The sequence below is a fragment of the Papio anubis genome, chromosome 2, assembly GCF_008728515.1.
Source record: "Papio anubis isolate 15944 chromosome 2, Panubis1.0, whole genome shotgun sequence".
In the NCBI taxonomy this organism is placed as follows: domain Eukaryota; kingdom Metazoa; phylum Chordata; class Mammalia; order Primates; family Cercopithecidae; genus Papio; species Papio anubis.
In genome coordinates, this window is record NC_044977.1 from 103,376,163 (window position 1) to 103,398,737 (window position 22,575).

Here is a 22,575-nt window from a genome sequence, read left to right on the forward strand (position 1 = left end):
CTGTGATTATGGATTGGAGAATCAATACCATATAAATTTCAATTCTCTTTAACTTTTCTATAAATTCAATGTAAGCCTAATCAAAATCCTCCCAAGAATGTATATGTATGCATGTATATAACTTAACGAGGTGATTTTAAAATCTGTATGGACATTCAAAGAGCTAAGAATAGTTAAACAATTCTTAAAGAAAAAGTGGGAGGACTTCCCCAGCCAGACATCAAGACTTATTATGAAGTGACGGTTATTAAGATAGTGAAGGTTGGGCATGGTGGCTCACTCCTGAAATTTCAGCACTTTGGGAGGCCAAGGCAGGAGGACCACTTGAGGCCAGGAGTTCGAGACTAGACTGAGCAATAGAGAGAGACCTCATCTCTACTGAAGAAAAAAAAGAAAAAAAAAAAGACAGTGAGGTATTAGAGCAGGCATAGACAAACTGATTAATGAAACACACTAGAGGTGCCAGAAACAGATCTTCAAAAATACAGACTAACTGGCCAGATACAGTGGCTCATGCCTATAGTCCCAGCACTTTGGGAGGCCAAGGTGGGTGGATCACATGAGGTCAGGAGTTCGAGACCAGCCTGGCCAACATGGCGAAATCCCGTCTCTACTAAAAATACAAAAATTAGCCAGGCGTGGTGGTGTGCGCCTGTAATCCCAGCTACTTGGGAGGCTGAAACATGAGAATCGCTTGAACCCAGGAGGCAGAGGTCCCACTGAGCCAAGGCTACAGCACTGCACTCCAGCCTGAATGACAGATTGAGACTCTGATTGAAAAAAAAAAAACAACAAGAAAAGCAGGATAAACTCTGTTTACCAGTTTCAGACTAACTGAAATTTATCCTGCTTTTCTTGTTTGAGTTGTACCTCAAGGTAACCATATAGATAATGTGGAAAAGTTCCTATTTATAGAAGAATTCCAATTAATATATGCACAAGAAATGGTCGAATTTTACTAACACCATTATGCAACCACTACTGAAGTAACAGATCAGGGAAGTTACCAATGGATGCTAAAATCTGGTGAAAAGTGATGGATCACACCTGGAACTGGGTGGCAGATCTTAAAATTGTAAATATGTCGTGAAAGTTTTGATATAAGACAACAAGAATTACACAACTTCCTTTACGAAGCACTACTGTCAATGCAAACCTAAAGCTAATCAAACCTAAATCTGATCAAGCCTCTAGTTCTACCTACCAGGGGACAGAGGACTCCATGGAGATGGAATCCAGAAAATTAAGAATGTGGTTCACTCTATATGACAAGTAAGTTGGTTTTCTCATCAAATAAATGATAAAAGCAAAGGTGAAGAAGGACCTAGAGTTCAAAACAGACTTAAGTAATTTATCAATCAAATGTAATGTATGAGCACTGTTTGGCTCTTGATTCAAATTAACCAACTATTTATCACCACCAAAAGAGAACATTTATGAGGCCAGGCACAGTGGCTCACACCTATAATCCCAGCACTTTGGGAGGCCGAGGCAGGCAGATACCTGAGTTCAGGAGTTCAAAACCAGCCTGGCCAAAATGGTGAAACTCCGTCTCTCCCAAAAATACAAAAATTTGCTGGGCGTGGACCCCTGTACTCCCAGCTAGTTGGGAAGCTGAGGCAGAATAATTGCTTGAACACAGGAGGTGGAGGATGCAGTGAGCTGAGATCACGCCACTGCACTTCAGCCTGGGCAACAGAGCGAGACTCCATGTAAAAAAAAAAAATATATATATATATATATATATATCCAGCACTGATGAGGTGCTAGAGTGGTCAGAAATCTCACCCACTGCTGATGGAAGTGGAAATTACTACAAAAGATACAGCAAACAGTTTGGCTTAACCTAATATGGAATATGCACAAAAATATATCCTATGACTTAGCAATTCCATTCTTATTATATATTCTAGAGAAAAATTTCCACATGTGTACTAGGAAAAATGAAAAAGAATGCACAAAATTAATACAATGGAAATGAGTGAACCACAACTACACACAATCTGAGTAACTCTCAAACCTTATATTAAGCCAAAGAAATAGGTCATACAAGAATGCTTATGGTATGACTGAATTACATAAATTCACAAAGCAAACAAAATCTAAGCAAAATACTGCTTGAAAATATAAATACAGGTGTAAATGATAAAGAACAAGATAATGATTAAGAAAAGTCAGGGGAAACAGTAAAAATGATGAGAGGGATAAAGATATTATAAAGGCAAACACACAGGGACTTCTAAAGAACTAGGAATGTTTTATTTTGTACTACAAGATAGGTGCTCATTTTACTCTCTATTTGTTTTTGAGACAGAGTTGTGCTCTGTTGCCCAGGCTGGAGTCCAGTGGCGTGATCTCGGCTCACTGCAACCTCCGCCTCCCAGGTTCAAGCGATTCTCCTGCCTCAGCCTCCCAAGTAGCTGAGATTACAGGTGTGCGCCACCACACCTGGCTAATTTTTTGTATTTTTAATAGAGACAGGGTTTCACCCTGTTGTCCAGGCTGGTCTCAAACTCCTGGCCTCAAGTGATCCACCCACTATGGCCTCCCAAAGTGCTGGGATTACAAGCGTGAAACACCCCGCCTGGCCTCATTTTACTCTTTAAAGAGGCAGCATGATGAAGAGATTAATGTGCATACTGCACCAGACTGCTTGGATTTTTAAGAGGATTAAATGAGCAGATAAGCTATATTATCCTTGAGAAATCTGAGAAAAATAACGTTTTAAAAAAGACAAAAACGTGTTTATAAGTGTTTAGCACTTTAGCTATTAAATTGTATACATGTATTCACAAAATTGAGAAAAAAGAAAATTATGTAGGAAATTCTTAAATGGAAAATAAAAGGAATCGACACTATTCTCTATGCACTGCTGAGTACTGATTCAGTATAGTTCTCCCACCCAAATATTAACCAGGCCCAACCCTGCTTAGCTTCTGAGATCAGATGAGATTGGAAGCATTTACGGTGGTATGGCTGTAGGCTGATTCAGCCTAGTTCTATGCTGAGAATCATATACAGTGACTTAGCTATAGTAAATAATCTTTGCAGCAAGAATCATCTCTGCAGTGAGCATAGGAAACTTCCAGGCTGGTTTTTACTTCTTTTTGAGGAGCTCCAGTTTGGAAAGGATCGACAGCAAGCCTTTTAATTTAGTTAAAATTTGTGTAGTGTAGTATTTTACATTATTTGATAGCAATGAGAGCTTTCAAAACCACAAAAGAAAAGAATGCCAAATGGTTTTTATGTCCTCATGCTTCCCATGAGAAAGCAGAAAGGTTTACAAAACATGTAGCAAAACAAAACTATTCTTAATACAGTGAGGTAGCGAAACTGAACTTTAGAGAATGGGTAAGTGTTATATAAGATTATTCAATGATTTCGATGATCTCAAGGGAATTACCACACAAAGATTCAAGCTCATCTTTAAAATCCTTTGGGCCAGGTGTGGTAGCTCACGCCTGTAATCCAACACTTTGGGAAGTGAGTGGATCTTTCCATTTTTTTTTTTTTTTTTTAGTGCAGTGGCGTGATCTTGGCTCACGGCAACCTCCACCTCCCAGGTTCAAGTGATTGCCCTGCCTCAGGCTCCCGTGTAGCTGGGCCTACAGATGCACAACACCATGCCCAGCTAATTTTTTTTATTTTTAGTAGAGACGGGGTTTCACCATGTTGGCCAGGATGGTCTTGATCTCCTGATCTCATGATCCACCCGCCTCGGCCTCCCAAAGTGCTGGGATTACATTACAGGCATGAGCCACTGCGCCCGCCAGCTTACTATCTTTCTTTCCTTAAAACCAACTGTTAAAAGGTAAAATATATTCATTGTTAAAAACAGATTAACCACATGGAATACTATTCGGCCTCCAAATAGAAGAAAACCCTGTCACTGGAACAACATGGTGAAGCTGGAGTACATTATATTAAGTGATATAAGCTAGCTGCAGAAAGGCAAATACCACATAATCTCACTTATATGTGGAATCTAAAAAGCTGAACTTAAGCAGGGTAAACTGGTGGTTATCAGGGACTGTGGGCGGTGGGAGATGCTGTCCAAAGGATACAAAATTTCAGTTCAATAAGGAAGAATAAGTTCAAAAGATCTATTGTAAAATATGATTATAATAGTTTGAATAAGAATAAAATTGACTATAGTTAATGTAATAAATAAGAATAAAATTGACTATAGTTAATGTACTGTATTATTCCCCATCCAATATACCGTATTCTTGAAAATTGTGAAAAGAGTAGATTTTAAAGTGTTGTCATCACACACACAAAAAAAAGGTAATATGTTAGGTAATGCACTTAGTTTAACCATTCCACAATGAATACATAACTCAAAATATCATGTTGCACACAATACATATATGCATTTGTCAATTAAGAAAAAAAAAATTAAAAATTTTTTAATGAGAAAAAATATAAATTAGCAAAGACAAAAATAAAAATCATGCACAAATCCACCAATAAAAGATAACGGTGAATAACATGATACGAGATCATCCTTACCTTTGTAAGGTGTCCCCACAGTTGTTGCATATACATTCTTTTCATATTTCTTCAAACGGTCTTCTAAATTATGAATCTAAAAATAACAAATAATCAGACCATGTAAGATTCACAGGGAAACTGTATGAGATCATGCCACTGCACCCCAGCCCAGGCGACAGAGCGAGACTATATCTCAAAAAATTTAAAAAAAAAAAAGCCCAACATAAAAGGTCAGGTATTGTATTATTCCATTTATATGAAATACCCAGAATAGGCAAATCCATAGAGACAGAAAGCAGATTAGTGGTTGCTAGGTGTTATGGGGAGGTGGTAATGGGGAGTGACTGCTTAATGGGTATGGAGTTTCCCTTTGGGGTGATGAAATATTCTGGAACTGGGTAACAGTGATGGTTTCACAACACTGTAAATAAACTAAATGTCAATGAAATGTGTACTTTACAATGATTAAAATGGTAACTTTTAATGTGTATATTCGCACAATAAAAATAACTAATATAAAAATTGTTATGCTAGGGCAGTTTTCAAGATTTGATGTTAAAAGAATTTTAAAGCAGTAATCTTGAGAATAGATGGGAAAAGTTAAATCACTGGTGAAACAAAAAATAAAGTCACATTGGGACCTATCTTTATGAAATTTTTAGAAATATTATGAAAAATTTCAAACATATTCCAAGGAAGTATAGCACAATTAATGCTCATATACCTATCCATCACTCAGTTCTAACAATTATCAAGATTTTTGTCTGTATGAATTTTAAAAGAACTGGGAAAATCCCAGGAGATTTAGCCTTCAAACTCAGTCTGCTGATTTGAGGCACTATTTCTCCTAGAGTTTGGAAAAAGACTTTACTAAAGATCATATACCACATATCCTGGTATGTGTGTACTGTGCATCCTTGAAGGTGTACCACATGGTCCTATTTAAATTGACTTACATATATTGTCCATCAATAATATATGGGCGAATTAAATTAGGACAATTAAATCACTTGGAAAAAGTACCAAAGATAGATGACTATTTTCTCTCTGATAAAAGCAAAAAATAACTTCTTTGTAGAACATAAATTACTATACATTATACAAATTGTTATAAAAAAAGTTAGGCATTAAAAATAACATGATACAAATGTTCTTGCTTAAATATATATGATCATGAATTTATAAAGAAAACCTCTAGTACCTCTGGATGTGGACATAAAATTTCCTGTGTGTAAGACTGAAAAATTTCAAAGCCAACTATTTAAAAATTAGCTGAGATCCAAGGACATACTAACGTAACTTTAGTTCAAAATAAAAGATACCAATTAGGCCTGTACCTGTTCTCTGAACTCCTGCTCTTTCAATTTCGAATCACTGATTAAAGTCGTCTTCTGTGCTAGCTGTGTCTGAAAGAACAAAAAGTTAGATCTGAAATGCACAGAGGTTTCATTATTGCCCAGACACATTTCTGTACTGCTTGGAAATTTTTCCTTGTTAAAATAGTCTCTTTATGTTTTAACTTGTAACACTGAATACTCCTAAAATGCACAACTTTCAGACAAATTCAAAGAAGAACTAGTCTTGGTTGGGTGTGGTGGCTCACGTCTGTAATTCTAACACTTTGGTAAGCCGAGGGGGGTAATTGCCTGAGCTCAGGAGTTCGAGACCAGCCTGGCCAACATGGCAAAACCCCATCTCTACTAAAAAAAAATTGGCCGGGCGTGGTGACACACACCTATAGTTCCAGCTATTTGGGAGGCTAAGGCATGAGAATCACTTGAACCCAGGAGGCAGAGGTTGCAGTGAGCCGAGACTGCACCACTGCACTCCAGCCTGGGCAACAGCCAGGGTGACAGAGCGAGACTCTGGCTCAAAGGAAGAAAGAGAAAAAAAAAAAAGAACTAGTCTTACCTGTAGCTCCGTAATTGTTACCTGAAAAAATGGAAAAGAAAGAACATGAGTGTATACAATAATAGCTATAAGAAACAGTAAAACAAAGCGCTATAAAGATATAAGGAAATAAGAAGTCAGGGTTTAGAGTCTCAAGGAAGTGGTCAGACTTGAGGTAAGGCAACTTTAAATATGTGCTTCTAAACAAATGGTCTGTTTTGTTTTACAAAATATTATACTCTAAATACATATTGCAATTTAAGATATCTAGAAGCACCAGAAGATGCTTCAGAAGGAAACAAATTTATGAAGAATAAAACAGAAAAAAAAATGTTTAGAGTAGAAATAAAAATTAAGTCTTCCTTCCTCCCTCCCTCCTTCCCTCCCTCTTTCTCTCTCTCTCTCTCTCTCTTTCTTTCTTGACAGAGTTTCACTCTTGTTGCCCAGGCTGGAGTGCAATGGCGTGATCTCAGCTCACTGCAACCTCCACCTCCCTGGTTCAAGTGATTCTCCTGCCTCAGCCTCCCAAGTAGCTGGGACCACCGGCATGTGCCACCATGGCCAGTTGATTTTTTTTTTTTTTTTGTAATTTTAGTAGAGATGGGATTTCTCCATGTTGGTCAGGCTGGTCTCGAACTCCCAACTTCAGGTGATCCGCCCACCTCGGCCTCCCAAAGTGCTGGGATTACAGGCATGAGCTACCACGCCCTGACAAATTAAGGCTATTTTCTTACCTTTCTTATGACACAAGGTAAAGGACTCAGAAGTCCTTCTTAATATCTCATAATGTTTCAATATTCTATGGCATCCTGACACAAGTTAAAATGTTACTATATCCAATATTAATACTTTGATACTAAGGAAAAGTTAGTTAAAAACATGTATTTTCTCAAAAGAAGCAATATATAATAGCATCTGGAATACTCAAGTCATGACTACATGACTAAACGGCAAAAAAAGAAAAAAAGAAAGTAAAGAAAATTTAAACAAAACTAACCTAGCTATTAAAGAAACAGAAAATGGTCCTCTCAGCTTGCTCAGTGCTTACACTTGACATATGCCTACTAAGTGACAGAGAAGGAAAGCTCTTTTTAGAGGCCCTTTCTCTGCACTGTGGGTAAGTCATCCATGTAATTGGTTGTGTAAAAAATTGTTATCTGGTAACTGACATTCTGTAACAAATCCTCTCCAGGATAAAGTCATAGTGACCACCCACTTTCCCATTACCCGCAAGACTGTGCTATGAAAAGACCATCCTGGATGAGTGAGAACATTTTAGACAGTAGAAAAGTACAGTGGCAGCCTTCTCCAACTGTGGGTGTGTGCTGCTGAGGTGCACAGCAGGACAAGAAAGCACGGAGTAAACATGGTCTACCTTTCATAATGACGATTTTACTTAAGGATTAGGACTCTTTAAAAAAAAAAAAAAAAAAAAAAAAGCTTAGATTTGCAAACCAGTTCTCTTTGAATTCAGTCCAATTTTCCCAAATCATCACATTGTATTTGCATCTGGTCCATTGGCCAAAAAGAAAGAAATTGTTTTTCTTAATAGTATACAACTAAAAACACCATTTTTATGTGACTACAACTAAGGATATATTACAGAGTAGGATATAAAATTAACGTGAATTTTTAGCACAAAAACCCAAAAATCTAAACGTATTACATTTACGATGGACTATTTTTAGCTATGCTCCAGGGTTATAAGATTCACTTTCCTCCACTATTGTTTCCATGGAAAAGATGGAGAAGCATTGGTATAACAAAATGCCTAGGCTTTGACGTCTGGTAGATTTGGTTTAAATCCTCACCACAACATTTATTGTGTGAGCTTGAACATTTTAGTTAATCTCTTTGAACATTAGTTTATCTGTCTATAAAACAGAGGTAAAAATCTCAAAGGGTTTTTGTTAGGATTAAATGAGATAAATATGTATGTATGTTAGCAGGCTAGTCAAATCACAGAAATGACAATGTTTTCAAGAAACATGTGCAGCAAACTCAAACTTCTCTCACATTATCATTGCCAGGGTTCTCCTCCTGCTCTAGCTTTTGCTGATATTTCTTCTGCAGCTCCTCAAGTTGAGTCTGCAGGTCCATTACTTTTGTGGTCATTTCTTCTTCACGAGCCTTTAGGATTAAAAAAAAAAAAAGAAGCGTTAATAAATGAACACATCAAAAAAGCACTCTGGAGAGGCAACATGGTGTAGAGAAAACTCTCTCTGTAGGGAAATAAACATTTAAGTTTTTGAGACACACACTACTGTTTTTATTTTAATTCATTATTGTGCTCTAAACACCTTCCTTCATGCCTCACTTTAAACTCCAAGCCCTTTCCAATGCTCATTATTCATAGGATATCATTTTTCTCACCTCACTCCCTCTTCTCATCCCAAAAAGCTCATCAAGCTGTTTATTTCCCCTTAAACTAGGGTCCCCAGGTTTAAGCAACAATTAGGTATATAACAGAATTGTGACAGAACTACAATACATAGCCTGTGTTTTAAGATTTCAGCCTTTTCTATATTGGAATTTGATTTCTAGAAAATATTCATTAAAATAAAGTAGTAGATATTTTTATACACAACACTACCCAATCAGATGGCAATTTACAGATCACAGAAGTTACGGGGTTTTCAGTTTTCTCACCCTCTTTAGTTAGGCTGCGTAAATCAACAGATAGTCCTTTGTTCTAATTTGACAAGCCTGCACATCTCCTATATATCTACCCCCACCAGTGGTTCTCTGAGGTAAAATGTTCTACTAAAATCTATTTTTGAAAAAAAAATTAGTTACTGTCCAATGTACTGGTAAGCAACATAATGACTTCCTTTGCCCCAAACTGCAAAAAATAAACAAGGCTGAATTAGAAAGAGGAATACGTGACTTATTGATTCAATATTCCTACTTATAAAATTTGGCATACAAACTGTCCTCTCTTCTGTTTTGACTGCCCTGGTAAAAGGCTGTTTTCCATCCTTACATTCCTTCATTTGTCTTGGTCATTGCCATGATTTATTGTACAGAGCAACCCAGACTTCTCTTTATTCTTATAAATCTTGCAATAACCTTTGTGCTAAAATAATATTTGGAATTGGAATATTGATCTTATTTGAGTAATGAGGGCAAGTGTTTGCTGAGCAAGAGACTTAACAGGAAAAACAATCACAAACAGGTATCTGATTTAACAGATCCTGACTTGCCAAAAACAGAAACATCATTCTCAAAAACAAATGCAAACATAGGCCCTATGGCACAAAATAAGGCAATGAATCATAGGACATTTGGAAAATCTAATTTTAAATACCACTTTTCATGAAATTTTCTTAGACTTAATTGCAAAAACAAATCCCTTTTTTCAACATAAGTATAGCAGAGATCTCTACTAGATATCCTCAGATATCTTAGATATCTTCCCACTGAGGCACACATGAATTTGGCCTCCACCTCTAAAACACCATCAACCCAAAATTGTTGTAAATATGTCACTGCTGTCTTGGTTTGTTGACATTTCTTGTACGGTTGTGTCAATGTGGTTTAGCCTTGTTTGAAAGAATAACCTCTAGAGCTACTTGTTTAGTCAGGCTCAGTTTCTAATATGACAATTAGCTATGTCTGACATTTCCTTTGACATCTGTGGGATACTAATTTAAAGCAATCCCCCCAATAATTAGAAAAGAATCTTTGATGTGTCATTTCTAATTGAAGTAACAGTTATGTAATTTCCTTTATAAAGGCCTTCTAGTCTTCTTTTAAGATTAAAAAAAAGTGTATTATTGCTTTGAAGTAAAAACACTAAGAAAAACTATGTTGAATCTTTATGTATATACATGACAGGTTATGCTTTGAAGACTAGTTATTATGCCAAAACAAAATCACTAAAATACAGTCAGTGTTAAAAAGAAACCAATTTTGTATCTAATGCAGCCTTTTGTATCTAATATAGTCTCCAAGTGAGACTGCTCTGAGATTGAGATTACGCACCCTTACTTGTGAGTCTCCAACTTGTAAGTCACCATGCCCTCCTCCCAAATGAATTCCACCATGTGTCACCTCCTTCAAATTTATCAAGTGCTAGTATGTGCCAGGCACTAGGACAGATTCTCAAGACTAGAGAAGAACAAAATCTCTTCTCTAGAGGGATGCTTATAATCTAAGGGAGAGGATAAATTTATTAATACATTCCTACACACATATGTATATATGACAAAAATCACATAAGTAACAAATATAGATGAGTACCAAGGAACACAGATACAATTAATTATATTTAAGAGGTTTCAAAAAAAAAAGAACAAGTGAAAAAACAATATAGAAAAGAATATTCAAGAAGCTACCTTTTGAGTAGGAAAGGGGAAAAAAATAAGAATATATTTCATTTTTGCTTGTTTACATAATGAAACACTGGAGTATAAGAAACTAATGGTTGCCAGTGGAGGGAGAAGAGGGAGAGGACACAGAACACAGAGAGGAGGAATGGGTACAATTTTCATTGTACATATATGTCATCTCCAAGAATACTTTTAAATATTATTTTAATTTTTAAGCCATGTGAATACATTTGATTCAAAAATTTTTTCTAAATAAAAATAAAAATTAAAAATTTTAATTTTTTTTGGTTGTTGTTCTTTTGAGACAGGGTCTCACTCTGTCACCCAGGCTGGAATGCAGAGGCACGTTCACAGCTCAGTGCAGCCTTGACCTCCCAAGCTCAAGCAATCCTCCTGCCTCAGTCTCCCAAAGTGCTGGGATGACAGGTATAAGCCACTGAGCCCAGTCACACACACCTGCTCCCCAACATTTTTTTTAGCCAAAAGAGAGATGGTAACGCCTGCATTATTTTATGAAGCCTGAGAATGTGATTTTAGGCACACAGAAAAGCATGTACAAAGGAAACATCTGGAGAAGAACAAGCCATGGTTCAGTTTGGCTGGAACACAGACCAAACTGGACGAGGTATCACTGTGACAATGGGAAACCACTGCACATATTTAGGAGAAGTAATAAATTCACACCTTTGTTTCCAGACAGACAATAACTCTGACAGAGATGACTATGTTAGGGAAAAAAAAACTGCAGTAAGGGAACTAGGTAGGACATTAATACAACAGATTGGGCCAGATGAAAAAATGGCAGCACAGACTGTGGTGGCAGCAGCAGAGTTCAGAGGAGAGCAACAGGCAACATGACTCTCAGGATGTTTCAAACCATATCCTGTGAGCCCATTATATGTCAGATAATTATGCTGGGGAGAGAAGCAGATTTAATGACCAAATAGGTACATGAATATATATGTGTATGGTGTTTAGAGACATAGGAAGTGGGAACTAAAGATGTCAAAAGTTTCCAGCTTCTTCAAATGGAGGAATGGTAAGAATGTCATTCAAAGTAGAAAAATGAAAATGTGCCTGTGTTCAAACTTGCTATTAACAAATCACAGAATTATTTTAATAGGTGACAAAAATGCAGCATTCTACAACGTCATCACTGAGACAAATCACCAATCTGATAATAGCTTTTAAGGGGTAAAAAACACTACTACATAATACATACAAATCCCATACGAAATTCCAATCCCAGAAATTTCTAAATGAGAGAATCATAGAGACTATGTCTTTGAATCAAAGCAATATGGTGTTTGCTGAGAACTGCTAATAGCCCTTTTTAGTAGTATTTGCATTTTTAAAAAAATTTCTTCAGGATAAGGTATATCTGGGGATATCTGGATGGGGACTGGCTATTTAATTACAAAGTCAGTCCTAAGTCCTGGCAGCTGAAAGTCTAAGGCTATACTGTTCAATATGGTAGCCACTAGCTACCCTAAAACCGTGGACAGTGAGAACTTGAAATGTTGCTATTCCAAATTGAGATGAAATGTAAAAACACAGTGAATTTCAAAGAATTTATATGTATGTATATATTTTTAAAATTGACTACATGTTGAAATGATACTATTTTGGTTATATTGCATTGGTAGCAGATATTATTAAAATTAAGTTTACCTGTTTCCTTTTTTTCTTAAATGTGTCTACTAGAAAACTTCAAATTACAATACGGCTCACATCTGTGGCTTGCTTTTTTTTTTTTTTTTATATGGGGTTTCACCATGTTGGCCAGGCTGGTCTTGAACTCCTAACTTCAGGTGATCCACCCACCTCAGCCTCCCAAAGTGCTATAATTACAGGCATGAGCCACCGTGCCTGGCTGGCTTGCATTATATTTCCAAAGGCAGTGCTGGTCCAAGGCACAGGAAGGAACTTGGAAAAGAGTTCATGCCAACCCCTTGCCCACCCTCCACTTCCTGTCCACTTGCTCTACTACTCTAAGCCTGAAGTTTGAAGGACAATTTCATTAACTTCCCTAAAATACAGCAGATTTTTAAGGAGGAACCATGTCAAAGGGTATACAGTAACCTGTCTCTTTGTTCCCTTACCTTCTACCTAAAAGGTCTGTCATGACTCTAGAAAAGTCTACATCTGCTACCCCACACATCCCAAGACAGAGAAATAGCTCACAAAAGGGAATTCTAGAGCTATGGCACAATCTACTCCCTGCAAATGAATCTCCCTGACTTAATTATCCATGATATATAACTGACTTCTCTAAGTTCCTTTGTTAGGAAGAAGTCTTTTTTTTACAAAATGTGTAAAGCTAATGAAGAATCACTGCTCTACCACTCACTACGTAGTTTTAGCGAAATTACTTAACTATACTGAGCTGGCTTTTCCTTCTGAAAAACAAAAACAGAAGAAAAAAAAAGTAGAACTAAACTAGCTTTACTGTATCTTCCAATTCCAACATTCTCTAGGCATTCAAGAAATAATACTGTTTTTTTAAACTTAGCACATATATCCTCTATGGAAGTATAAGAAAACATGAAATTATTTAAATCTTTTCATAATGATATATAAAGCTCAAGAATTATAAAAGGTGGCATTTATAGGTATGTGTTATATCTTGGAATTTTAGCCATTTCAATTACATTTAAAATAATTATTAGAATCTGTTCCTGACTCAGACTTCTGCTGACATAGTCAGTTAAGGCATGATTCTTTGATTTATAAATTCTTAATCACCAACAGATTCTCAGCATATAGTGAAATAAGGCTTAGAGTAACTACAGAATCTGTAAGCCAACCAAAAACAATTTATATTGCGTTACATTCGAAAATGTTTTCTTAGAGTCCAAAGTACTAACTAGCATTTATGATTCATCTTCATGGTGTATCTTCAGGGCTTATCTTATTTTGCTAATGGCAATGCATTAGTGGCATATTCTACGAATTGCAACATGGCATAAATAGAGCAAGTACTTTGAAATAACCTTCCATTAAATATAAAAGATTTGGCTTACAAATTCCATTTTTTCCCAGTTTTTTTCTCTTGAGACCAATACAACCTCCACATACTGGGTAGAGATAAAGTTAACTGGCCCTCCCAGAAAGATTCTAGCTAAGTTAAGCAGCCACATTTAAATATACACTCACTACCCCATTACTTAGACTTCACTGAAGCACAAGGTCTTGATTTTTAGTCTGGTTCCCTCACAGTTCAGTCAGACTCTGTGAGGCAGGTGGGAAAGAAACTATTCTTTCTTTTAGTATCTACTGTTGCTTCAATACTAGCAACAAGCGGACTGTGCTGCCAGGTTAGCAGAATCTCATCAGGAAACTACAATCCTGGCAGAAATCAACTCAACTTTATAAATCTGCATATAACAGTACTAATTTGAATAATACTGAGTCAAAAAAAAAAACAAAACACTTTTCGTTCAAAAAAACACATTTGAAAAGGAAATCTTCGGCACTACCACGAAATCTATCACAGCTAAATTTCAAAAGTGAGAGAGAAGAAATGAGGTACAAACATCAAGGATTTCTTCATATCTTTTGGCTGTTCGTTTTAGATCATCATCTTTCTCGGCAATTTTTTTAAGTAACTGATTTGTCTCTTCTTGATGGCTTTCTAAAAGTTCAGCCTCCACCTCCTGGGCCTTATCTAATAAATAAAAATGGACACAGGCAAGAAAACACATTAGTCAAGAGTTAATATTTACATCTCAGTTTCAGTAACAATTCTCATTCCAATTAATTTTGATGATATTTAATTTTATATAAGCATTGTAAGATGTTTAATGAGACATCTAACTCAACAGTGATCAAACGTTTCCTTTCCCTGAGCAAAAGTGGCTTTACAAGATAATTATTTAGCTAATATTTTCCGATTGTTTTACCTGCTCCCCCTCTCCTTAAGGTAAGTCATTGCCAGGCAGGGCAGGTTCCCAATAGAAAATGTTATTGGGCAAAGATTATTTCTTCTCCAGTTTAATGACTTAATGCACTTACCACAAAGTGCAAAAACAATAAGCTTAAATTATAGCCTCCGCTGATATAATTGTTCCTTCTGGAACTTAAACTTTTACTTACTGATAGTTTCTTTTATGGTCATTTCCAGCTCTTGCTCCTTTTGTGCCAGCTGCGTATTAAACTCCCTCATCAGCTGTTTTAATGTGGAATTGTGCTTCAGTTCAAGATCTTCCTGCTCCTGTCTGAGGAACAAAACTTTACAGTTAACTGTGGCCACACAAAGAACAAGCTGCAAGGAACTACCTGGTCTTCAAAACAGTGCATTGAGTTCACTGTAAGAAAACATTTTTGAGAGAGAGAGAGAGAGAGAGAGTGTGTGTGTGTTGTGTGTCCAGGTACAGAAAACGCTTCTGGAAGGACACATCAACTATGATTACCTCTAAGGGAGTGGTCCTAGGGACCACAGAATTTTTTGTTTTCCATTTTAATTTTTTTTCAAAACACATCTATGTTATATAATAATACTGCTAATACTAAAAACAATGAAATGAAAAGAAAATAATTACTTGGATATGTCCCTAATAACCAGAATCTTGTACACAAGAAAAGGTTTTTCTCCCCTAAATGGACATGGAATAACACTGTCACTTGCCCTAAATTGTTTTTACTTCTCCTCATATTTAACATACTGGATTTATGTTTAATACTTTGGGCTGGTGAAACTTACCCAAATAATTTGAAATAACTGTATTAGGCACACACACACAAAAAAGGAGACTTCATTAAGGATTGCCATAAAAATATTCAAGCTGATATAAAACTTACTTGATTTTCTCTTCCCTTTCTTGTTCATATTCTTTCTTTAGTATTTCCAATTCTTGCTGATGTTCCTTTCTCAACATTCGAAGGTCTTTCTGCAGTCTAACAACCTCCTTGCCCAGTTTCTGTTTCTCCCGTTCTGCCCCTGCTAATTTAAACTCCAGGTCATTGTGCTGGGCTTCCATGTTACTAAGCAATTTGGGTTGGACCAAATGTGATTTGGACTTTTCGTCAGTGTTTTCTTCCAAAAATTCTGTGGGTTTATTTTTTCCATCCATCTGTTGTAAAGCCTGTAATTTTTCATATTTTGAGGTCAACGCTTCCATTTCAACTCTATGTACTTCTTTCTGTCTTACTAAGCAGGAATCCAGCTCTTTTATCTTTTGCTCCAAGATTTGACAGGTTAGTTCCTTCTCCTGGAGGATTTTCTGGACATCGTCAAACACATTTTCCAAGTTTTGCTTTGCCTGTATGTTATTTTTACCTTCTTCTTCCACATGCTGGGATACTATCAAGGAATATTTCTTGTTTTTTTCTTCAAGTTCTTCTTGAAGATGACCTATCATAACTTGATCTTCATGTTGCTTTGCCTCAGCATTTTCTAGCTTTATTAAGAGCTCCTGGTATTTGCACTGCATTTCAGAATGAGAAGAAATGGTCTCTTCTTTTTCCTGCCCTACCCTCGGCAATAGCTTTTCTTTTTCAGTTAAATTTCTTTGTAAAACACTGATTTTTTCTTCATGTGTCTTCTGCATACAGCCTTGGGAATCTGCTTCTTCTTGTTCAGTACATGCTGCCACATTTTTTGCTGATCTGGGTACAATTAATGTTTCTGATTGTGAACTTTCCACTGACTTAAGTTTTTCTTCCAAGATGTGAACTTCCCTTTCTCTTTCCTGCAATTTTGTATTTAACTCACTCAAATGGCTTTCTGTACCTTTTTTATACTGCTCTTCTTTCTCTTCCATTTGAGATAACAACTGCTTCTTAATGGCAGCAATTTTTTGTTCAGCTTTTTTCTTCAACTCTGCTAATTTTGCAGCACTTTCTGACTCAAGCCTATCTTCCAATGCCTTTAACTCCTCCTCTTTGCTTTTCACACTTAAATTCACATGTTCTAATTCTTTCTTTTTAGTTTCAAGTTCAGCTTTCATGGAATAAACTTGGTTTTCAAGGGTTAAGATTTTTTCTTCAGCTTCTTTAACCCTGTTGTCCTTTTCCTCTCCTAACTCTTGAAAATGTTGAAGTTTCTGAACCAATTCTTTGTGTTCAATATCCTTTTGTTGATTGTAATTTTTAAGAACTTCATTTAAGGACTCTATTTCAATCGTTTTCTGGGTAATATGGTCCTCTAATTCCATAATTCTTGCTGTTTGAGTCTTTAACTCTGTTTCTAAATTACACTCCTTTTTCTCCATCTTGCTCTTCTTGTCTTCCATTTCACCCCTTAAACAATCAAATCTTTTATTTTGTTGATCAAGGTCTTCCTTCAATAAATTTACCTTCTCATCCTTTTCATGAGCTTCCTTTGATTTTAACTCAAGCTGAATCTGCAAATCTTTAATAGTGTTTTGATGCTGTGTAAATCTTGACTGCGCTTTCTTCTTCCATTCTGAGAATTTATTGGACCAGTGATCTACCTGCTCAAGAGCAGAAATTTTCTCTTTACTCAGAGTATCAACTTTTAAAGATAAATCTTGCACCTGATCCAGCAATTCATGTTTTTCTTCATCATACTGCTTTCTTAGTGATGAAATGGCTGCTTCTTTTTCGGATAGGCTGATACTATTTTGAAGCTGAACATTCAAATCAGTTAGTTGTTTACTAAGACTGCCAATCTCAATTTTTTTTTCTTCAAGCTCTTCCTTCATCAATGTGACAGCATTGATGTTTTCAGACAACTCTTTCTTCAACTGTGTTATACAAGACTCCTTTTCAGAAGCAGCCTGTTGCTGATTGCCTCCTTCCTTCTGTAAGGCTTCCTTTTCTGTTACAAGACTTTCAATATCAGCCTTCATGCTCTTAATTTGATTTTCTTTTTCTTCTAACTGATGAGTAGCCTGTTGAAAAGAAATATTTAGTGCATTCTGTTCCTCTGTCAACTGTCTAAGCTGTGCTTCTAATTCAGAAACTGTGCAAGTTTTAATTAACAGTGCCTCCTTAACTTTAGTTGTATGGTGCTGACAATGAGAAATCCTAGAGAGAATGGCATTAGTTTTACTACTACTAATGTTGATTAGCTCATTTGTTTTAGCTTCTAATAAGGCTTCGGTTTTCTTACAGCAAATATCTAGCTGAATTGCTAGTTCCTCAGACAGTTTTTTAAATTCCAAGCTCTTGTCCTCTAGGCTTTTGTTACTGCTTTCATGTGAAGATTTCAAACTTTGGAATTCTTCATCTGTGGTTTTCAACTTGCTAGTCAACTCAGAAACTTTCCGCTTATCTTCTTCTGCCAGCATCTTCAGTTCAACTAGCTGCTCTTGAAGAAAAGTATTTTCCTTCAGAGAATTATTCAAGTCAACCTCCAGCTTTTCAAGGTGGGCTTTCAGTTTAGTTTCATCTTGTGCAAGAGAATTCACATGGGCAGACTTCTGCTTTAACTGTTCCTGTAACTCATTTAATGTTGTATCCTGCTTAACACCTTCTTCCTTCAGCCATGTTATTTCCTTGTTCATCTCTTCTTTTTCACACCCAAATAGGAGGATCTTCTGTTTCAGTTCTGCTACCTCTTGTTCTTTTTCCTGTAATTGGATTTCATGTATTTCCTGAAGTTCTTCAGCTTGCTGATTAAGTTTCTTTTCCCAGATTGATATGACATCATTGAGTTCTCGCTGATGAACCTCCATAAGACTTTCTATTTGTTCCTTTTGGTTTGTTTCCAGTCTTGACACTGCATCACTGATTCCAGCTGAGTTAGCCTGTGCCATTTCCAGCATTTTGGCATTAAACTGTTTTTCTTTCTGACTAAGTTCTAGAACAGTATTTTCAAGCTCTTTCTTAAGTTTGGCTTCCTGATCCAGTAATTTTTTCTTTAACGTTTCTTGCATCTCCTTTGCTTTCTGCTTAATTTTTTCCATCTTTTTTTCTTGGTTTTTAAATTTGGTTTCATATTCCTCATTCAAAATATGAATACTGTCCTCCTTGGCTGACAATTTCTGTGTGAGTATCTCAATTTCTTTCTTCTGTCCTTCTCTCATTTGTAAAATCGTATTTTCCTTTTCCACCAAGATTTGTTTTGTCTGTTCCTGTTCTCTGTTACTATCTTCAAGTTTGGACTCATAGACTTGGGTTAAAGATTTTACCTTTTGCTCCATTTCATTATTCTGTTTTTCAAGTTGCTGCATTAAGTCCTGCACCTGGATTTTGTGAGCATCTAACTCAGTACAAACATCTTTCTTTTGTGTTTCAACTTCAGCTACCTGTTTGGTAAGAAGAATTCTTTCTGTTTCCAAATCCAACAACTTCTGCTGCAATTGGGCCAACTGTTCCTCATATGCTTTTGTCTGCTCATGTGTGGCACTCTGGTAAGACTGAAAAACATCCAGCTTAGCAGATGCCTGCTGGAGTTCCCCTTCAGACCTTTTAATATCTGCCTCTAAATTTTCTACATGAGTCTGATGCTCTTTCAAATGCTTGTCCTTTTCCTTCAACAGAAGCTCAAGTTGATTAATTTGATCTTTTAATGCCTTCTCAGTCCTCTGGATAGATACCTCGTGTTCTTTAATGATACTGTCAACTTGCTGCTGGTGATGATTTTTCTGTTCATCCATCTTGGCCTCTAATTCCTGCTTCATTTTATCTGTTTGATCTTTCAGAACAGAAAGTTCCTCTTCTAGCTTGTGACGGGCTTTTAATACCTCTGACAGTTCAGAAGATAATGATTCTAGTTCTGTTTGTTTCATGTCAAGCTTTTCTAAAGTCTTTTCATTCATTTCTTCTATGTGGGCCTGGAAGAGAATCTCTTTGTCTTTCAACAATGTTTCTTTTTCTTGTTCACACCTTTCCCTAAGTTTTTCCATTTCTGTCTGATATTGTTGCTTTAAGACTTGGAGTTTTTCAGTCCAAAGGGCATCCTGCTGATGCTTAAGGCTTTCCAATTCTGTCTTGTGTTTTTCAACCATGACTGTAATCTCCTTATTGTGCTTATTTTTTTCAGCTTCCAGATGAACAGCCAAATCTTTTGACTGATTTTTGTTTTCTTGTAAGCTTTTTTCCAAAGAACTTTCCAATTCAAGAATTCTCTGTTAATTAAAAACAGACGCATTTTTATTAAAGTACGTACTTACCTATTAGCAATGATACACAGACATGATGTCTACCACCTACCTGAAGATCAAAATTTACATAAATAGCTTAATATATCATACCAAACACTAGAAAGGACAAAGAATCTGTGCTCAATTACTAAAGGAATCATATAACAAAGAAAAGATTATGGCCAGGCACGGTGGCTCACGCCTGTAATCCCAGCACTCTGGGAGGCCAAGGAGAGTAGATCACTTGAAGCCGGGAGTTTGAGACCCAGCCTGGTCAACATGGTAAAGCCCCGTCTCTACCAAAAAAATACAAAAATTAGCCAGGCGGGGTAGCGTGCGGCTGTAGTCCCAGCTACTCAGGAGGCTGAGGTTGGGGAATCCCTTGAACCCAGGAGGCGGAGGCTGCAGTGAGCCGAGATCGTGCCACTACACTCCAGCCTGGGCAACAAAGCAAGACTATCTTGAAAAACAAACAAAAAAAACAACAAAAAAAAGAAAAGAAAAGAAAAGATTATATGCTTAACCCAACTCATAGTTCCAGCCTACATACTATTTTATTATTCTCATAATTTTAGAAGAAAAAGAACGTATGATTTTTCCACCTTCAAAACTATCATTTAGAAGGTTCTTTCTTTTTTCAAAAAGAAGGAACTTGCACAAATTTTAACAAAGATTATTATTATCTCATGAAAATGTAATTTTGACTCTGAAGGAGTTAAGTAAGGCAGACCCACAAAATGTCAGAGCTGGAAAGGTCCTAGGGTCCTAAGGAATTACTGAATCTAATCTCTTCATGAGACAGGTGATGAAATTAAAGTACAATTAAATTAAAAAGCTAACAAGTAGAAGATCTAGGCCTCCTAAGTGTCCATTTCACCCACCATGGAACCTTTTGTAAGTGTTAGTAATGGAAAAACTAAGGATGGTTTAGAACTATGAGTAAGAAGTATGGCTGTTTTACTATCTAAATCAGAGGAAAAAAGCTAACAAGTCTAAACATCGTCAGTTTTCAAAACAGGTTGTACATTTCAAATACTGCTAAGGAACGGGTCAGACAGGGTCTTTAAAATGTACACTCTGAGACATATATCCAAATATGTTCATTACAGGACTATGTTTAGTATGGAAAAACTGGGGAAACCAAATGCAAAACAACACACTAGTGTAATTAAACTGTGATATAAGCAGAGACTGGATTACGTTCAGGACATGGCATAAGATAAACCTGGACAAGCAGGAAGGTGCCAGAACAAGTACTGCCTACAAAATGAGCCCACTTCCTAGACATCAAGGATGAGCATGCAATGGAGATGCTGCAGGGTCAGTGAAAAGTGGCAGACTCAGTGGTTGACAGAAATACAGCTAGCTAAAGGCAGAACCAGGAGCACCATGTAATAAACAGAGCCCAAAGCCAAATCCACTCCCATGCATAGCTCACACTATCTAAAAATGAAGGGCACGTATACATAAATCTAATCCAGTAATCTTTGAAACTTTTTACTGACTAGAGAGATAACAAATTTTCATATGCAAATAGTTTCACAACTCCAGAATCTGAGTATCATTAAAACTTACAGTTCTGTAAGTCTCTGCTTCTTGCTGAAGGTCCCGAAGTTTATTTTCACTTTCTGTGAGGATTGCTTTTTTCTGCAACTCTAACTCTTCTAGGGCCAAAGATTCTTGCTGTTCTTTTTCTTGGCTGATCTTCAAATATTCTGATTGACTCTTTTCCTGTGCCAAAAATAATTAATACCACCTTAAATGCATATAAATCTTCAGCATTCACAAAGTACTTCCCCAGGAATCATTCATTTCTTTTGATCTGCACCCAGTCCTGTTGGATAGGTAATGTCATCATCTCTCTCCTCCCATGCTCTAGTCTATACAAACAAGGCACTATGGCTTTTCCAGTGGGGTAATTGCCACAATTATTACTGATATGAAAAATTATGTTCCAATAACCCCACTATGTCTGCTATTTTTCCACTACTTAAATGTTTTACAAAACACTGCTGAATGTGAAAGGTCACCAGAGTTCGGTATTTCTACTCTAGGTCTAGAAACTAGATTTAATTTAAGTTTATACAGTTTGTGAGAAATACGTCATTCAGAAAGGGACCCCACATGGAAAATCAAATTGAAATCAGAAGATTACTTGTCAATATATGGGTAAGATCAAGACAATATCTATAAAACAAAGCTACATTGGTTCTACCACCCTACTAATACTTAAAAGCTTCTCTGATTGTCCTTACCATGTATCAATATTCAATTTAAAGTGTTTAGTGTTTTGAGAAGAGAAGCTTTAGAGAGTATTTTTAACGGTCGATTAACATATTAAATGTTAATTTCTTAACTGAACTCCAATTAAGACAAGTGTACTTATCTATACCTATTGCTTAGAGCAGATATTGCCAACGGCAATACTTTCAGTTCACTGTACTCAAGTAAAGTGCACTACTTTAATTAAGGAAAGATTTTGTACCATATTATGAGTAGGTTGATAAGAAAACATTAGTTTCCATAGCATTGATTTTAAAATATCCATTTAAATATATTATTTAATGTAAACTATATTTTAAATATATCTCTATATGCCCATAAAGGAGGAAATTTTAATAGTCCACTGAATTAAGAAAAGGGCAGGCACAGGTATCCACACATGTGTATATGAAGGCTGGCTCAGTGTCCCCAAAGGTCAATTACCCCAGCATGAAAACTCAGAGTAGGCCCTTGTGACAGGCATTTTTAGTGTTATTTATTTCCCACTTTGTTCCTTAATTTTTTGCCCCTATTTTTAATTTATGTTG

At 36.4% G+C, this 22,575-nt stretch overlaps 1 protein-coding gene across 9 annotated transcripts in view; it reads right to left on the reverse strand.

The window, feature by feature from the left end:
- Window positions 1–22,575, reverse strand: part of GOLGA4 (golgin A4) — a 118,856-nt gene that overhangs the window by 21,559 nt on the left and 74,722 nt on the right. For all 9 annotated transcript variants that reach the window (XM_031663482.1, XM_031663484.1, XM_031663480.1 and 6 more), the window contains 8 exons: window positions 21,341–21,496; window positions 15,516–19,750; window positions 14,811–14,932; window positions 14,252–14,382; window positions 8,401–8,514; window positions 6,406–6,426; window positions 5,832–5,900; window positions 4,513–4,588 (listed from right to left, as the gene is read on the reverse strand). In XM_031663482.1, coding sequence (XP_031519342.1) covers window positions 4,513–4,588; window positions 5,832–5,900; window positions 6,406–6,426; window positions 8,401–8,514; window positions 14,252–14,382; window positions 14,811–14,932; window positions 15,516–19,750; window positions 21,341–21,496 — 4,924 coding nt within the window. The remainder of the gene's footprint in view (window positions 1–4,512; window positions 4,589–5,831; window positions 5,901–6,405; window positions 6,427–8,400; window positions 8,515–14,251; window positions 14,383–14,810; window positions 14,933–15,515; window positions 19,751–21,340; window positions 21,497–22,575) is intronic.